Here is a 16,763-nt window from a genome sequence, read left to right as displayed (position 1 = left end):
ATCACACCCCACTGTAATCAATGCACACAAAAACATGCCACAGGAAGCACTTCAATATGTACACTTGAGCACTGGCCTCCAAGACGTTGTTTACCTTGAAACGAGCTTCTTGTTTCGTTGAGACTTTAGTGATACAGACAAAATGCAGTAAACATGTTTTTTATACACATACTTTACCACGATTGTTTACCATCTATAACAATGTATTTTGGAAAATATTTTTTTTTTGCATGCACATATCAGGATTGCGAAAGTCTAATTGTGCCCCACGGTGAAAACAATCTAAAGTAGGCTGATACTGTAAAAACAAATCAAAATAATCAGAAGGTTGAACGAACAGAACACCACAAATCTCACTGGTCCCTGGGAAAGAAACACTTCCCTAAACCCCTCCCTCTACTGAAGCTCATGCACTTTTTTGCTATAGCATGCATGTGATGTACTATCCTATTGGATTAAATCATTTACTCATGATAAGTAGGTTCATACATTCAGTTTAAGTAGGCTGATCTGTGTCTGTACTGTAAGTTATTGTGCTTCTCTTTGGTAAAAGTACAGTACTGAAATGAAATCATACCAACTGTTTCAAAATATGATTTTCTTTGCAGAAGCAGATCAGTGTTCCAGCATTGTAGTTGTACATGATAGTGGTCAAGTAGGTAGTTTGTGTGCAGAGCTAGTTATAAAGAATCAATATTATATCAAGGAGGGTTAAGTTTCGAGATAAGAGAGCTCTCAACCACTCTCGCTGCTCATCATAAGTCTGTAGAAAGCTGATAGGTCAAAATAAATTGTACTCCTCAAGGAGTGGGTCTTCTTACCGCTCTATACCAAGGGAATGGGAGACAAGGCGATCAATACAAGGTTGTGTTGTAGTAGTCCTATATGCAGTTATTAACAGCTGATTCTGCCCTCTCCAGGCAGGACACATATTTTAATACCATAATTACAGACTTTTGAACAATAGCTGATGAGAGGGCCACAACTAAAACACCCACTTTGATCCATTTAATTTAAAACCTAATATTATCTCAGAGAGGGAATGATTGGTGAATTATATCCACACAACTCTTACAACAGTGTATTCTTAGTAAGACATCAAACCTCAAAAATGACATTTGTAATTTAATTATCTATAGGCCAATGTTAGTTACACTCAGTTTGATTGTTTGAGAAAACAACTTATCAACCCAGTAAAATGGCTCCATAAGCCAACTGAAACATCAGCTGTGGGAGGTCGCTGAAACTGAAGTAACGCTGCCAACACCTTCTGTGGTATCCTAGCGGTCGCCTATCACAATCGGCTACAGGGCTTCTCATAATGGACTAGAGGCGGAGGCTTCTAAAGAATAGCAGCTGCGGGCAAGGAAGACCAAGAACCCGCTCCTCGGAACGACCATCGCAATGAGATTCGGCGTCGGTCTGGGATTTGGAACATTATCTTTGCGCAATAACTAGATTGTTATGCACGAAAACAGAGATAAGTATTCGATCACGGCCCCGTGACATCTTTTTGGGCACCTGAACCGGACTTTCGCTATCTTCATTTTTTTGTTTTACTTTCCCCCTCCTCCGCTCGGCTTCATGACAAATAGAAGACGAGGAGGATAAAGGCACTGGGCAACACTTTTCCAGCCAGGACTTTCTTATCCATGTGTAGATCTCCAAAATAAAGTACAATAGTCAAAGCGTGGAAGAAACAGAAATGGAAGTGGAGTAAATGAAAAGAAAGGACTTATGATAGCAATGGGACTCACTTAAACTTAAAGACGCGTTGGGGAAAAGGTAGGCTACAATAAAAACGAATGGCACAAATACATTTACAAAAGTGTGGCGGGTAAAAACAGAACAAACCAACCAGAAGGGAGAGAACTGTTCTAGACTTAGTAATGTCCATCACTGTTGTACGGTGGACCGTGCGGAAAGACAGGTGGATAGGAGGTAAAGTATAGTGTAATTATCAAATCCATCCCTCATTTCCATATCTAGTGTGGGTCAGCTGGACCTTAGCCAATCCCCCATCGAAAGCCACCAAGAGTCATCAAGCATTATCCTCCATCATAATTACACCGACATGCGCAATCTGCACATGGGTAAGTAACACCAGCTAATAGGTTATCCCTTATTTCACAGACCCGACTCTCTCTAACGGGTTTTATTTGTTAGATGCTGATGTATCCGCCAAAGGCAACACGAGCAACTAGCAGTGAACTGACAACATGTCCCGCCGCAAGCAAGCGAAGCCACAACATCTCAAATTGGACGAGGAAGCGTTGCAAACTGACATCGCCACAGAACATGGTACGTGAGATTAACACACACTTTTATGCAACAACAAAAAAAAGCATTAAAAAAAGTTATCGTGGGCCTATTTGATTGCCAGACTATAATAGGCTACAGTAGGCCTATTTAGCTTGAATAGTTATGAATTAATATATTATTATAATCCTTCCTAACCATTAATATATTATTATAACCCTTTGTCTTTATTTAAAACAATTTTTTATTAGGGTCAGGGACTTAAAACAAACGATTTTAGTATTTCCTTTACTTCCCAAGTTGTTACAAATATAAGGACTACGGTGAATGGGAGCAGATTTTCAACGTTCTTTATCCGGCACCTTAGTGTGATATCTCTTATTCAATCTAAGAAAGTGTTATAAATAAAGGCTAGTTTATAGCCTAGATAAATAATATAAATTAGCATAAATACATTAAATTGCCCTCGGATATGATAAGATAACTCTGGATAGACTATTGTCTGATCGATATCAAAGCACACTTTCATGAGCTATGCGTGCAATTTTGCCCATAGGAAATGGTAGAAATGTTTCCTGAGAGATGTCCTTTCGATGTGAAGGAATATTGAAACAGTTAGGCCCTGCATGAATATAAAAAAAGTATTGTTGTTGTTATTACATTTGTCATTAAAGCATATCTGACATTATTTTGACCCATTTATTAAAATGAAATAGTTTCACAGAGGATCCACATCAGCTCCCTATCTGTGTATATTATACTTTAGTGTAACTTTATAATGTTAATGGAAAACTATATCATAAAAATGTTTCATTGCCACACATATGGTAGGCAACTATGGTACAATTGACATATGATTTACACAATGAGCTATAAGTCTAGAATGAGAGTTCGGTTTTGGATTATGGAAGTGTCCAAGATCATTAGGGCAGGTCTACTAGCCTACTTCGTTTTTTGAAAGAGCTAGGCTTTATAAGCTATTTTCTTTATTTTTTATTAGACTATATTGATCCTCAGGTATGGAAAAGAAAACGTATATGTCATATAATTTTTCATATTCTACTGCAATTGAAAGTGGGCACAAACTGCTTAAATCAACGTTGTTTCAAGTTATTTTGTCAACATATAGTGACGTAAAATCTACATGGAAAATACATTGTATTTGAAAAAAAAAACTCAACGTAAACTGTTGTTTTGAGGGTGAAATTTAAACCACAGGATTATGTCATCATGGTAACCAAATATTAACATGGACAAACCTAGTATAAAATATGTTGAATTTGTACCTTTAAAACAATGTCAGATCTTCAACATTATTTCCACTATCAGAAAAAAAACAATAGGCTGGGCAGCACCTCCTACTGGAGAATTTATCTATCTACAGCTACCCTTTGATCTCCCAAGTCCTGCTTAGCTATGATATTTGTCACTGACTATAACCAATGTGCTTATCGAGAGAATGATTGTTGACAGATCTCCACTTAAAAATGAAATAGATTTTCTGTTGCTATCAATGTCCTTCCAAAGGGTTGGTTTAATAGAGCAAACAAAATGTGACCATACTTTAACACTCATATCATCAATTATGCTATTTAGGCCTATATAGCATTTGCAAAATCATCAACAGCTATTGTTTCAATTCACGCAGGATTCAACAAAAACAATCAACAATACATAGGCGTAGGGTTTCAAGCTGTGGTTGATTTCAAATGTAATGATATTTAGTGATATTGAATTGTGTTTGGTTGTCAATGCAACATTTGAAGGCAATGTATGTTCTAATTAGATAGTTCTGTCCCACTGACTTCATTCCAGTTTGTCTACAAATGAATAATTTATATGTTGGATTCACGTCTCCATCTCAACCAAAAATCTAAGTTAAACAATAGGACTGTGATTTTAAATAGTTGAAAGCGTAGTGATAGACATTTGGGTGGCAACTAAACCAAAAATCATACATTGTTTTTCCAATGGAATTTGGTTGTGCTTTTAGATGGTTGAAAGCATATTGATAACACAATGGAAATTCAACTAACTTTTGGCTGTCTTTTTGAGTGGAGGAATATAGTTTGTAATCTCATTGATCAATGTCTCAAACAAATGACCAAATGATCAATGTTGAAATGACGTGGTGTGCCCAGTGGGAGCCTATTGGTCTGGAAATGTTTCCCTGATTAGATTCATATTTTACAGATACAGTAGCCGATATGTATACAATATGAATATCAACAAAAATATAGTATTTATCCCATTAATCTATTCAATCCATTCAAGACAAGAAATTGCATTGTTTAAATATTTATCTGAGCCACTCAAACATGACTATTTTAATTGAGTTCTATTTGAGACAACGTATTTTATGCTTTCTACACATTTCCTAAATAGTCTTAAAAGTATTTTTTCCATTTTCCATAGATACAAATTCTAGATGACAGTTTTTGTTTTGTTTAAGATATTCGTCATTTGTACCAATGCTATTCCCTCCCTCCAAATCAAAGGCTAAATGTTTTTAAAGTTTTCAGGACAGCACATAAGTGTAGGCCTATATTGTTCTCATATGGCTGATGGATATATCAACTTAAATAAATATATTTTACAGTAATAGCACATTTATCCTTATGATATATTTCATGGTAACATTAATTTGTGATAAGATATATATTTTTTAAATACTCACAGGTCTAATGAAATAATCAAGTTTTGATATGTTTTAGAAGTGTTATGTGTTAGAGGGGTTGTAATAGGGTTTGGCACAATCATTGAATCAGAATCATCAGAATCTTGCTCAGAGGTCCTTAAAGTCAAAATGATTCATTACTATCAGGTTTATTAAATTATCTGCATGGTATTTATTTTAGTAATTATTTTATAATATTTCCCCCCACCTCAGTCAAAGATTATGTAGGATTTATCAGTTATTCAATGTTAGGCAACTCATCAGGCCATTTTTTTCTAGGGTCTTCATGCTTGGCCTGTATTGTTGACAAATGTGGCAGATTAGTACTATGAAAAGGTGGGATTGCATTGAGTGCCAACAAGGCTCTTTTTTTGTCCCTTCCCCCACCAGGCAGGGGGTGTGTTCTGAGATGAGCTTTGATTGAGCCTGCTGATTTAACCTTTGTCCACCTCACCCTACAAGGGGCAAGTGCTGTATGTCAGGATCATAATGCAATTAGTACATCTGTGCCATTGACCTCTGAAGCATGTATGCCACACTGTCGAGAGGGAACCGTTGCTGTGTAAACTGATTCCTCACTCTGATCTGTTTGTTTTCATATCAAAATCTCAATTGCTGTAAATGATTTTGCTCTCCACAGTAAACAAACGATACAAATATATTTTGGCCATCCTTTGTTCCTGTGTTTGGATAGTGCATTGTGTCATTTATTTCTCGTAAGAGCCATAATATATCCACCTAGATTGTGAAAAGTTTTTTTGTTTTTGTTGTTGAGGTAGCTTTCTGATTCAGCAACAACTTTCCCTATATCAACTATGAAGAATGATAGTATTTGAATTATCAATTAGAAAAATATTTTTTATCTGTTTAGAAAATCCAACTCTAGCTAATCATGGCATCATGGTCTTACTTCTGTTTGCTAAGTGACTTAACATTGGTGATCTTGAGGCCACCCACTTAGATGAGCCAATGACACTGATTCTCTACTGAAATGTTTTGTATACTGTTTAGGTTATTAAATCAAAACAAATAATATTGTATTTGTCACATGCGCCGAGTCCAAGAGGTGTAGACATTACCGTGAAATGCTTACTTACAAGCCCTTAACCAACAATGCAGTTTAAAAAAAAATATTTACAGATTAACTAAATAAAAAAATAAAACAGCAACAATAAAATAACAACGACGAGGCTTTACACATGGTGTACCGGTAACGAGTCAATGTGCGAGGGTACAGGTAAGTCCAGATAATATGTACATGTAGGTAGAGGTAAAGTGACTAGACATAGATAATAGATAATATATATTTTTTAAAGGGGTGGGGTCAATGCAAATAGTCCGGGTAGGCATTTGATTAGCTGTTCAGCAGTCATATGACTTGGGGGTAGTAGCTGTTTCGAAGCCTCTCGGACCTAGACTTGGCGCTCCGGTACAGCTTGCCGTGCGGTAGCAGAGAGAACAGTCTATGACTAGGGTGGCTGGAGTCTGGCAATTTTTAGGGCCTTCCTCTAACTCTGCCTGGTATAGAGATCCTGGATGGCAGGAAGCTTGGACTATGATAGTTTGTTGGTGATGTGGACACCAAGGAACTTGAAGCTCTCAACCTGCTCCACTACAGCCCCGTCGATGATAATGGGGGTGTGCTCGGCCCTCCTTTTCCTGTAGTCCACAATCAATTATTATTTAAATGGGTGTGACAATTAATTAGTGCAGAAATGTCTGTTATTTTCTAGGTTTTAAACAACTAATTGACCAACATCGGTTCAATTATTTTTATTTGCCTTCATTTAGTTTTTTTCTGTGAGCTCAATGCCCACATTGGCAGTTTCTCTAAAGATAAATCAGATCAAGCCTGAACTGTGTCATGTTGTAGTTTCCAACAGGCCAATATTCTACATAGTTTAGAGTTGGAAACATGGTTAATTAACTACAATGACCATAATCCATTGCGTGCCTACTTGTCCAGTCTGTGTTTCTTTTACGCCTGGCACGTTAGGTTAGTGTGGTCCAGACACTGACAGTGAGAGAAGAATTGTGCGATCAAGAGGGATAGAGAGCAGTTGTTTCGCAAGGTATCTCTACCTGAAAATACATGATATGATTGTTAGTTGGTATTCAGCAGTCATAAAAGTATGCCTTATTTACGTTGAAGAACTACTAAAATAGTGATTTTATCAAACAGCATAGGCAGCAGATCTATAGAGATGAGATGATGACTTGGAATTAAATAATAAAGTCTTCAAATAAAACAAATGTAATAAACACAACAACTGAAATATTTTATGAAAGTCAAGAAATGTGAACAAATGATGGTTAATAAGTGATAAGCAGTAACTACCATCATGGAACTTTTATTAATTATTTTATTATGTGTTGTTACAGCATTGCACTCTCATGATGCATAGTGCATTTAATGTTAAAAAAACAACAATCGGAACTGAAATTGAAAACCCTTTTTTTTAATAATCAAACTGAAACCGAACTGACTCCAAAAAGCACTCATCACTAATCCCTCAGAACTAGAATTTATTTACCACACAGTATGCCAGACATTGTTGGACACACGCATACAAACACACACATACATACACAGTCACACACGCACACAAATACACGCGCACACACTAGACAGAGACACACTATACAGACAGACACACACACACAGGCATTATCAAAGCTGCTTTGTGTATGTGCTGTCACAACGGCCCTGTTTTCAACCAGTGCCATGAAGGCACTCAAAACGGTAAGAAACAAGGTTTTAAGCACACACCCAGAAAATGTTTTTCAACCAGTGCCATGAAGGCACTGAAAAAGAGTAAGAAACAAGGTTTTAAGCACACACCAAGAAAATGTTTTTGCTACAATGTTTAGTTTTTTAACAAACAGTGATCAACAAAACATTTACATTTTATTTATTTGATGTACTGAATAGACAAAACCTTGGATAGATCACAGCACTCATGTTTTGATGGTAAGTTTAAGCCATATTTCCATTCTATCTTATTCTATAGAAGGGTAAAACATGCACAGTTATCCATTTTTTCTGATTTTATAGACTGAATTGATTCATTCCAAAATGCCCATTGAAAAGTTGTTTCAATGCCCATTGAAAAGCAACTTGGGTGTGCGTGCAATAAAAGAAAGGTTGAAAATGGAACCCTATGGGCGCTGGTCAAAAGTGCACTATATAGGAAATAGGATGCCATTTTGGATGCACATAAAGTATTGTTTCGCTGGAACTTCCCAGCATTACCCAGCTGGCATGCTCATCTGCCTCCTAACAACACACAGCTTTAACAGATGCCATGGCGATTTCCCTGTCAACTGCATTGATTTGAGGGCATTTAGGAGAAGCTTAATGTCTAAAAGAATTAAGCTCTCTAGACTTTTTACAGTTACTGCAGCTGCCAGAATATCACTCAGGATACTGAACAAGAGGACATGAGATTGTATGAAAGTCTGTTTATTCCTTATAGAATTTACATCAACATAGCAGTAGCTATTGCATGTCCAAGATCTAGATAAATATCATGTTAAAACATAATTTTCTGTGTGTGCGAGGGAGGTATTTGCAGCCAGGAATAAATAAAATGGTTTGCCATGTGTTTATAGCTGGATTATGTAGCTAAGTATAAGTGAAGTTATTTAATATCAACATCAGACCAATAAACACATATTTTAATGATCTAGATTGATAACATGTTAAACTAATTATTACTTTCAAATAGAAACAGCATTATAGATTAATCATTTAAAAGGTTCCTATAGAATCGATTAAATGAAGATCAATTATTGGGTTTTCCCTGTTTTGTTCTTTAAATTACTACACTCGAAATATAATCTCACATGAATTCACAGAATGTAGTAATTCGAATTAGCTATGAAATATTATTTGGAAATATTGCTGTTGTATGAACTTGTTTTCAGCATGTTTACAGAAGGTCATTTTGTAAACAATTTCACAAAGATAATGGTGCATTTTTCCCAGGCATGCTCTAATAGACAATGATTTGTTTGTTTGACAGAGCCAAGTGTTGTAGAATAGCATTTGAAATTACTGCTGCGGAAATTAGAGTGGTTGATTGCAATAGGGAATGAGCCATTCAAAGACCCAATTTGTACTCAACGGACATGGCACTTTAACTGTATGAATGCATTGGAAATCAATAATCAATCAATTTCATTAAGTTGCAGTATGCACAATTGGTAGGTCACATAATTTGATTGATTAACCAAATCAAATTAACAGCTGTCACGCCCTGACCTTAGAGAACCTTATTATTCTCTATGTTTGGTTAGGTCAGGGGGTGACTCGGGTGGGAAAGTCTATGTTTTCTATTTCTTTGTTTTTGGCCGAGTGTGGTTCCCAATCAGAGGCAGCTGTCTATCATCTGATTGGTGATCATTTATAAGTTGTCATTTTCCTTTTGGGTTTTTGTGGGATCTTGTTTTCTGTTTAGTGTCCGTGCCTGACAGAACTGTGCGCTTTCGTTTTCGCCTTTTGGTATTTTGTTTAAGTGTTTTGTGAATAAAAGTAATCATGAACACTTTCCACGCTGCGCTTTGGTCTACCCTTCCTACCACCAATGAGAGCCGTTACAGAAGATCCCACCAAAAACGGACCAAGCAGCGTGGCCAGGATGAGTGGACATGGGAGGAAATCCTGAATGGAGAAGGGCCCTGGACGCGGATTGGAGAGTATCGCCGTTCAAGGGAGGAGATGGAGGCAGCAAGAGAGGAACGGCGACGATATGAGGAATTAGAACAACGACGGAAGCCCGAGAGGCAGCTCCCCAAAATTGTTTGGGGGGGTGGCACACGGGGAGTTTGGCGGAGTCATGGTTTAGACCTGAGCCAACTCTCCGTGCTTACCGTGGGGAGCGTGTGACCGGTCAGGCACCGTGTTATGCGGTGATGCGCACTATCTCCAGTGTGCATGCACAGCCCGGTGCGCTCTTTGCCGGCTCCTCGCATTTGCCGTGCTAGAGTGGGCATTCAGCCAGGACGCATTGTGCCGGCTCAGCGCTCCTGGTCTCCGGTGCGTCTCTTCGGCCCAGGATATCCTGCGCCGGCTCTGCGCACTGTGTCTCCAGTGCGCCTTCACAGCCCAGTGCGTCCTGTGCTAGCGCCCCGCATTTGCCGGACGAAAGTAAGCATCCAGCCAGGACGGGTTGTGCCAGCTCTACGCTCGACACCTCCAGTGCGCCTCCACGGCCCAGTGTATCCGGTGCCTGCTCCACGCACCAGGCTTTCAGTGCATCTCCCCAGTCTGGTGAGACCTGTTCCGGCTCCACGTACCAGGCCTCCAGTGGTTCTCCCCAGCCTGGTAAGCCCTGTGGCAGCTCCACGCACCAGGCTGCCAGTACGTCTCCTCAGTCCGGTGAGACCTGTTCCGGCTCCACGTACGATGATCCATGGTCTGAAGCCTCCAGTGATGATCCATGGCACGAAGCCTGCAGTGATGATCCATGGCCCAAAGTCTCCAGTGATGATCTATGGCCCGAAGCCTGCAGTGATGATCCATGGCACGAAGCCTGCAGTGATGATCCATGGCACGAAGCCTGCAGTGATGATCCATGGCACTAAGCCTCCAGTGATGATCCATGGCACGAAGCCTCCAGTGATGATCCATGGCCCGAAGCCTCCAGTGATGATCCATGGCACAAAGCCTGCAGTGAGGATCCATGGCACTAAGCCTGCAGTGATGATCCATGGCACAAAGCCTCCAGTGATGATCCATGGCCCGAAGCCTCCAGTGATGATCCATGGCACAAAGCCTGCAGTGATGATCCATGGCACTAAGCCTGCAGTGATGATCCATGGCCCGGAGCCTCCAGTGATGATCCATGGCCCAGATCCTCCAGTGATAATCCATGGCCCGGAGCCTCCAGTGATGATCCATGGCCCAGAGCCTCCAGTGATGATCAATGGCCCGAAGCCTCCAGTGATGATCCATGGCCCGAAGCCTCCAGTGATGAGCCAAGATCCGGAGTCTCCAGCGACGGTCTGCAGTCCGTAATCTCCAGCGACGGTCCCCAGTCCGGAGCCTGCAGCGACGGTCCCCAGTCCAGAGATGGCAGCGACGGTCCCCAGTCCGGAGCCTGCAGCGACGGTCCCCAGTCTGGAGGCTCCAGCGACGGGCCCCAGTCCGGAGCCTCCAGCGAGCCTCCAGCTGCGCTTTGGTCTACTCTTCCTACCACCAACGAGAGCCGTTACAACAGCTGCATACAAGGAGATTGAATTTAGTAGAAACTGGATCTAATATGACGCAATTAATCTATACATTTAGAATGAAAACTATAGATTTAGTTTATCATTGAAAATGTTTACTCTTACTGTAATTGTAGGGTTATAGTCTGTCATCCAAGTTATATTAACTAACAATTATTTTCTTCTCCCCCTGTTTTCCATGCAGCTCTATTGGAGGGAATGGATGAGGAGGAGCGCCGCAGTGGCATTGAGGAAACGCATGTGCGTAAAAAAATTGCTGAGTACTTCACCTGGGCCGAACTGTATGAGCACCAGAGAAGCTGCACAGAGGACCTACCTCAGGTCCACATTGTGAAGGAAGATGAGGGGATCCCTGAGCCTGAGGGGTCCCCAGCTGGATCCTCTCCAACCCTCAGCCTGGCCATTCTTAACCTGGCCCACAGTGACTCAGCAGACATGGAGTCAGCGGACAGGGGCCTTGAACTGGTGGAGCCTATGAATTATAATGATAATGACAGCACAGATATGTTAGAGGAGATGAACATGGGTGAGAAGGAGGATGAATCCATGGAGGTGGAGCAGCAGCACCACGACAAATATAAGTCATCTAGCCCCCAGAATCCCCCAGATATAACTGAGTTGGCCATCCCTTCATCTCAGTTGTCCTCTGTGACTAGCAGCATGCCCAGTACGAACGTAACGCTGGAGATCCTCCACAGTACCCGGGTGGCTGTTGCCCAGTTCTCCCAGAGCCTCCAAAGCAGTGGGGCAGGAGGGAAGGCGGCCACAGCGGCCATCCCAGTGATCCTAGAGCACCTGCTGGCTTTGCAGCAGCAACAGGTCCACCAGTTGCAGCTTATTGAGCAGATCCGTAGCCAGGTGGCCTTCATGAACAGACTGCCCACACAAACAGCACTAAACCCAGTCTCTAGGGCCCTTTCACTGGCACCAAACCCTTTCCCCTCCCAAGGCCTCATCGCTCCCCCTGTCCTACCACTGTCTGGGACCATACCCTCTGCTGTCAATGGACAAGCGTCTGTGTCTTCGGCATCTGTGCTTGAAAGGTCCCACACACTCTCCAAACAAACTTCAGATGGACAGGCCCACATGAGAGATGCTAGATGTACCTCAGCTCCTTCTGACAACTCTGCCCCTCCCCCTACTAGCTGCAACAATATTTCCTCATTACATCCTCCCTATATGGGTTCATACTCACACACAAGCAGTAGCTGTACTCAGACCCTGACCTCGTCCAGCCCACTTTCCATGCTGGATCAGAGCAACAGTCTCCTCAGCTCACCATCCAGCCTGCCATTTCTACCTCAGAGCCCCCCCAGCAGTGTCATCTTCCCCAACCCCCTGGCCAGTATCGCAGCCACGACAAATGCCCTCGACCCCCTCAACGCCCTGATGAAGCACCACCGGAATGGCAAGCTGCCCAGTGTGTCCATGTTTGACACCAAGCCCAGCCCTGAGGAGCCCTTTTTCAAGCATAAGTGCAGGTTCTGCGCCAAAGTGTTTGGCAGCGACAGCGCACTGCAGATCCACCTGCGCTCTCACACCGGGGAGAGGCCCTTCAAGTGCAACCTCTGCGGCAATCGCTTCTCCACTAAAGGGAACCTGAAAGTCCACTTCCAGAGACACAAAGAAAAGTATCCCCATGTTCAGATGAACCCTTATCCAGTGCCAGAATATTTAGACAATGTGCCAACGAGCTCTGGTATTCCCTATGGCATGTCATTCCCTCCTGAAAAAACAGGAGCCACTTGGCTGGATAGCAAGCCTGTTTCAGCGACGGTACCCACCTCTATGGGCATTCAGCTTCCCTTCTCTCTCACTACTATGGGAAGCTCACGTGGATCTCTAAGTGTCACACCACCCATCAAATCTCCTTTTAGGCCCTCCCCAGCCTTAAGTGAATGTGTGTCTTTGTCGCTGAACACTACAGGCAATGAAACCAGTGTTCCCACAGCTTTAGAGTCTCCACAGTCTAATCAGGAGGGGGAATCCTCCCATGTCTTGAAAGCAGAGGAAATTCATCTGCCCCAAAACTGGATGACTAGATCCAGGGTGAGTCCATTTACTGTGGCAACAAGTAAAGCCATGACTATTACCACATCCACACCTGAGCCCAGTGCTCTGACTTCCAACTTTCTACCACTTTCCCTGGCCTCTGACCCGTTCAAAGCAAAGTTTCCATTCGGTGGCCTCCTGGACTCTATGCAAACGTCAGAGACCTCAAAGCTCCAGCAGCTGGTGGAGAACATAGACAAGAAGATAACAGATCCCAACCAGTGTGTCCTCTGTCACCGTGTGCTCAGCTGCCAAAGCGCGCTGAAGATGCACTACCGTATCCACACTGGGGAGAGGCCCTTTAAATGTAAGGTGTGTGGCAGGGCTTTCACCACCAAAGGGAACCTGAATACACACATTGGTGTCCACAGAGCAAACCCTCCTCTCCGGGTTCAACATTCATGCCCCATCTGCCAGAAGAAGTTCACCAACGCTGTAGTTCTACAGCAGCACATCCGCATGCATATGGGGGGTCAGATCTCAAACTCACCCTTAATGGACGGCCTACAGGACCTCGACACTGATCTCTCCTTCCATGAGAAGAACTTTGATAGCCTGAATAACTATGACAATGACCTCATGTATGACAACTCCATGGGGGAGGAAGAGGATGATGAAGAGGGGGGTGTAGATACCCTTAAACCCCTGAGCTCTGTCTCTAGTTCTCCTCCCAACTCTGATGCTGTTGTCTTCAGCATAGCTGCACTGGAGAACCAAATGAAAATGATAGACTCCACCATAAACCTAAACCACTCCTTTGGGCTAAAGTCGATGATGAATGGTTTTATGGACAGTGAGCGCCGTGCTGCTATCCACTCCTCTATAGTGGGAGAAGGACAGAATCACAATGCAGCCAGCAGCCCAACCGTGTCTGAATCGTCCACGTGTATGCATGTACCAGTTTCACCTGCGCAAAGCAATTCTGAGGTCCACCTCTGCAATTCCCCATCTGGGAAGCACAGTGGAGAGTCCCAAGAGATCACAGCCTCAGTGAAGAGTGAGCAATTTGATTCGCCCACCTCATCTCCGGTACTGGAAAATGGAGTGACTTTGGATCTGAGAGGGATGCAACCTAACAGGCAGTGTGTGAAACAGGAGAGTCCTTACAGTACGCTATTCCTGAGTAAAGAACGTGGTAAGATAACAATATCAACTGATAATACCTGTTGTATAGAGTAGATGTAATAACAATGTAAAAAGGTGTTCCATTTTTAAACGCTCTATATAACTACAACGGTTGAAAATTTTGTTTTCCCCCTTCACTATCTAGCAAATGTAGATCTTATTCAGTTATCCCCACAACATATTAAAACTCTAAACATCCCGTTATCTAATTGTTTTAGGTTCCAGCCAAAGCATTCCTAGCCTGATTACCAGCATTGCGCCAAGGATGATCAAATCTGAAATGAATGGGCACCATCGACCAACGAACTTCAATGAGGGGCTGCATCATCCATTCGGCCTCCAGGTCCCTGCTGCTCCTCCATCTCTGGTGAGCCCAGGAATTACCTCTCTGCTTGGGCCACCTCAACTTCGACGGACACCGAAGCAACACAACTGCCATGCGTGTGGGAAGAACTTCTCTTCAGCCAGCGCTCTACAGATCCATGAGCGGACCCACACAGGGGAGAAACCTTTCGGTTGCTCCATCTGTGGCAGGGCATTCACAACTAAAGGAAACCTGAAGGTACTACACATTTTAATGGGATTATAATTACTGTATTTTCTCCCCAAACACTCTTAAGACTCAGTACCTGTTGTTCAAACTATTTCAGAATATTTTTAGCTTAGCTTATAGCTTAGCTAATAACTATGACTACTGTTCATGTATTTGGGTTTTATGTCCTCCATCCCCTCTCCCCATTCCTCTTTAGGTACACATGGGCACTCATATGTGGAACAACGCACCAGCCAGAAGAGGCAGGCGTCTGTCAGTGGAGAACCCCATGGCCTTGCTGGGTGGGGAAGCTGCCATGAAGTTTGGAGAGATGTTTCAGAAGGACCTGACGGAACGGGCCATGAACGTGGACCCAGGGTTCTGGAACCGCTACGCATCAGCTATAACCAACGGCCTAGCCATGAAGAAGAATGAGATCTCAGTGATCCAGAATGGGGGGATTCTACAGCTTTATCCCATGACGGCAGGCATGGACAGAGTCAGCACTGGGGGTAGCCCACCAATGACCAGTCTTGGAAAGACAGCCATGGACCTTGGAATTAACCGACCCGACACTTTTCTATGTTAATTGATGACAGTAAAGAGATTGGGATCAATTTAAATAAATTGAATGGCAGATTAATAAGATAAATAGATTATACAAACAATGTAGAGAATAAATGATTGATTTATTTGTAAAAACAAGTTGACTATGTATTATATAGAGATAAAAAAATGTTTTATTCATTCACAGACCTACAGTATTTCATTCTTGTTTTATGGAATTGTCCATTTGCAAATGTTGGTTTTGCCTACACAAACAGGTTGTTTCACTTCGTCCATGGTGCTTACTATAGACACATACTCTATTACTCTAAAAAGGGAAAATGTGACATGGAAAATGTGATATAGAAATGCAAAGAGAGGAATCTGTCGGTTGGTCACTGCTGCTAGTTGGTGCAAAGCACAAATGTCTTTATAACGAGGCCTCACATGTAGGCCTGCAGCATTTCAAATTGAAGAATTTGTGCAAGTAATTGAGCAACTCTAAGGTTGGACAATCATTTATTGAATTTACTTCAGCTTAAATTGCATGTCCCATTTCTTCACTGGACTTTACTCTTGACTTTATGCAGTCTATCAGCATTTATTTCAGCTTCCTCATTTAGGTTATTTTTTCTGCATCCAAAATGTATATTAGATAAAAATGTGAAAACAATCAATTGGCTTATAGATGCATACATAAACAGAATGTTAGCTATATGGTTTAGTCAAAAAGTTGCATTTTTGGTTTATCTTGTTGTTAGAGATTTCAGCATTTTATCTCCTCCACTGAGAACTGTTTTTTAGATTTCTAAATATGATGTACACAAGAGGCATCACAGATACAAACCAGAGACATTTGCCTCTTTTCTGCATGAAGGCTACAGACAACAACAAAAAATTAGTGTGCATATGGTAGGATGGCCTAAAAAGCAATGGAAGTGGATCCTCTCAATCTCAGCAAATATTTTTACAAGCAAAATTTGCTGGGCCGACAGACATCTACTGAAAGAAAATAATTTATTTGTCTAGATTACAATATTTCATGCTACTTTAAATAAATATCTACAATTTGAGAAGTGTGATTTTTCCAACTTTTACTGTGTTAAGCATTACTGCTTAACATGTAGCGACATTAATTCATAATTGTAGACTACAAAACGAACTGAGCTAATAAAATCCCACATTCGCATCTGTCAATCCAGTCAGACCGAATAATGGTGCATTCGAGACAACTGCGAACTCGGAAAAATGCTAGGTGAAATCACGACGTTAGTCAGTGATGTTCAAGTCGGAAAGTCGGAGCTCGAGAAAGAAGCCCGCGTTCCCGAGTTGGATGACCGT

General features: G+C 41.9%; 1 protein-coding gene across 1 annotated transcript; it reads left to right on the top strand.

The window, feature by feature from the left end:
• Window positions 1–1,280: 1,280 nt before the first annotated feature.
• sall3b (spalt-like transcription factor 3b) lies at window positions 1,281–16,495 on the top strand. Its single transcript, XM_029731400.1, is given in 6 exon segments — window positions 1,281–2,093; window positions 2,167–2,301; window positions 11,352–14,354; window positions 14,563–14,906; window positions 15,094–15,450; window positions 15,453–16,495. Coding segments are annotated over 5 exon segments (3,861 nt in total). The 5' UTR covers window positions 1,281–2,093; window positions 2,167–2,219; the 3' UTR covers window positions 15,528–16,495.
• The last annotated feature ends 268 nt before the right edge of the window (window positions 16,496–16,763 follow it).

Source organism: Salmo trutta, chromosome 34, assembly GCF_901001165.1.
Source record: "Salmo trutta chromosome 34, fSalTru1.1, whole genome shotgun sequence".
In the NCBI taxonomy this organism is placed as follows: Eukaryota; Metazoa; Chordata; class Actinopteri; order Salmoniformes; family Salmonidae; genus Salmo; species Salmo trutta.
This window is presented reverse-complemented; position numbering and strand designations above follow the sequence as displayed.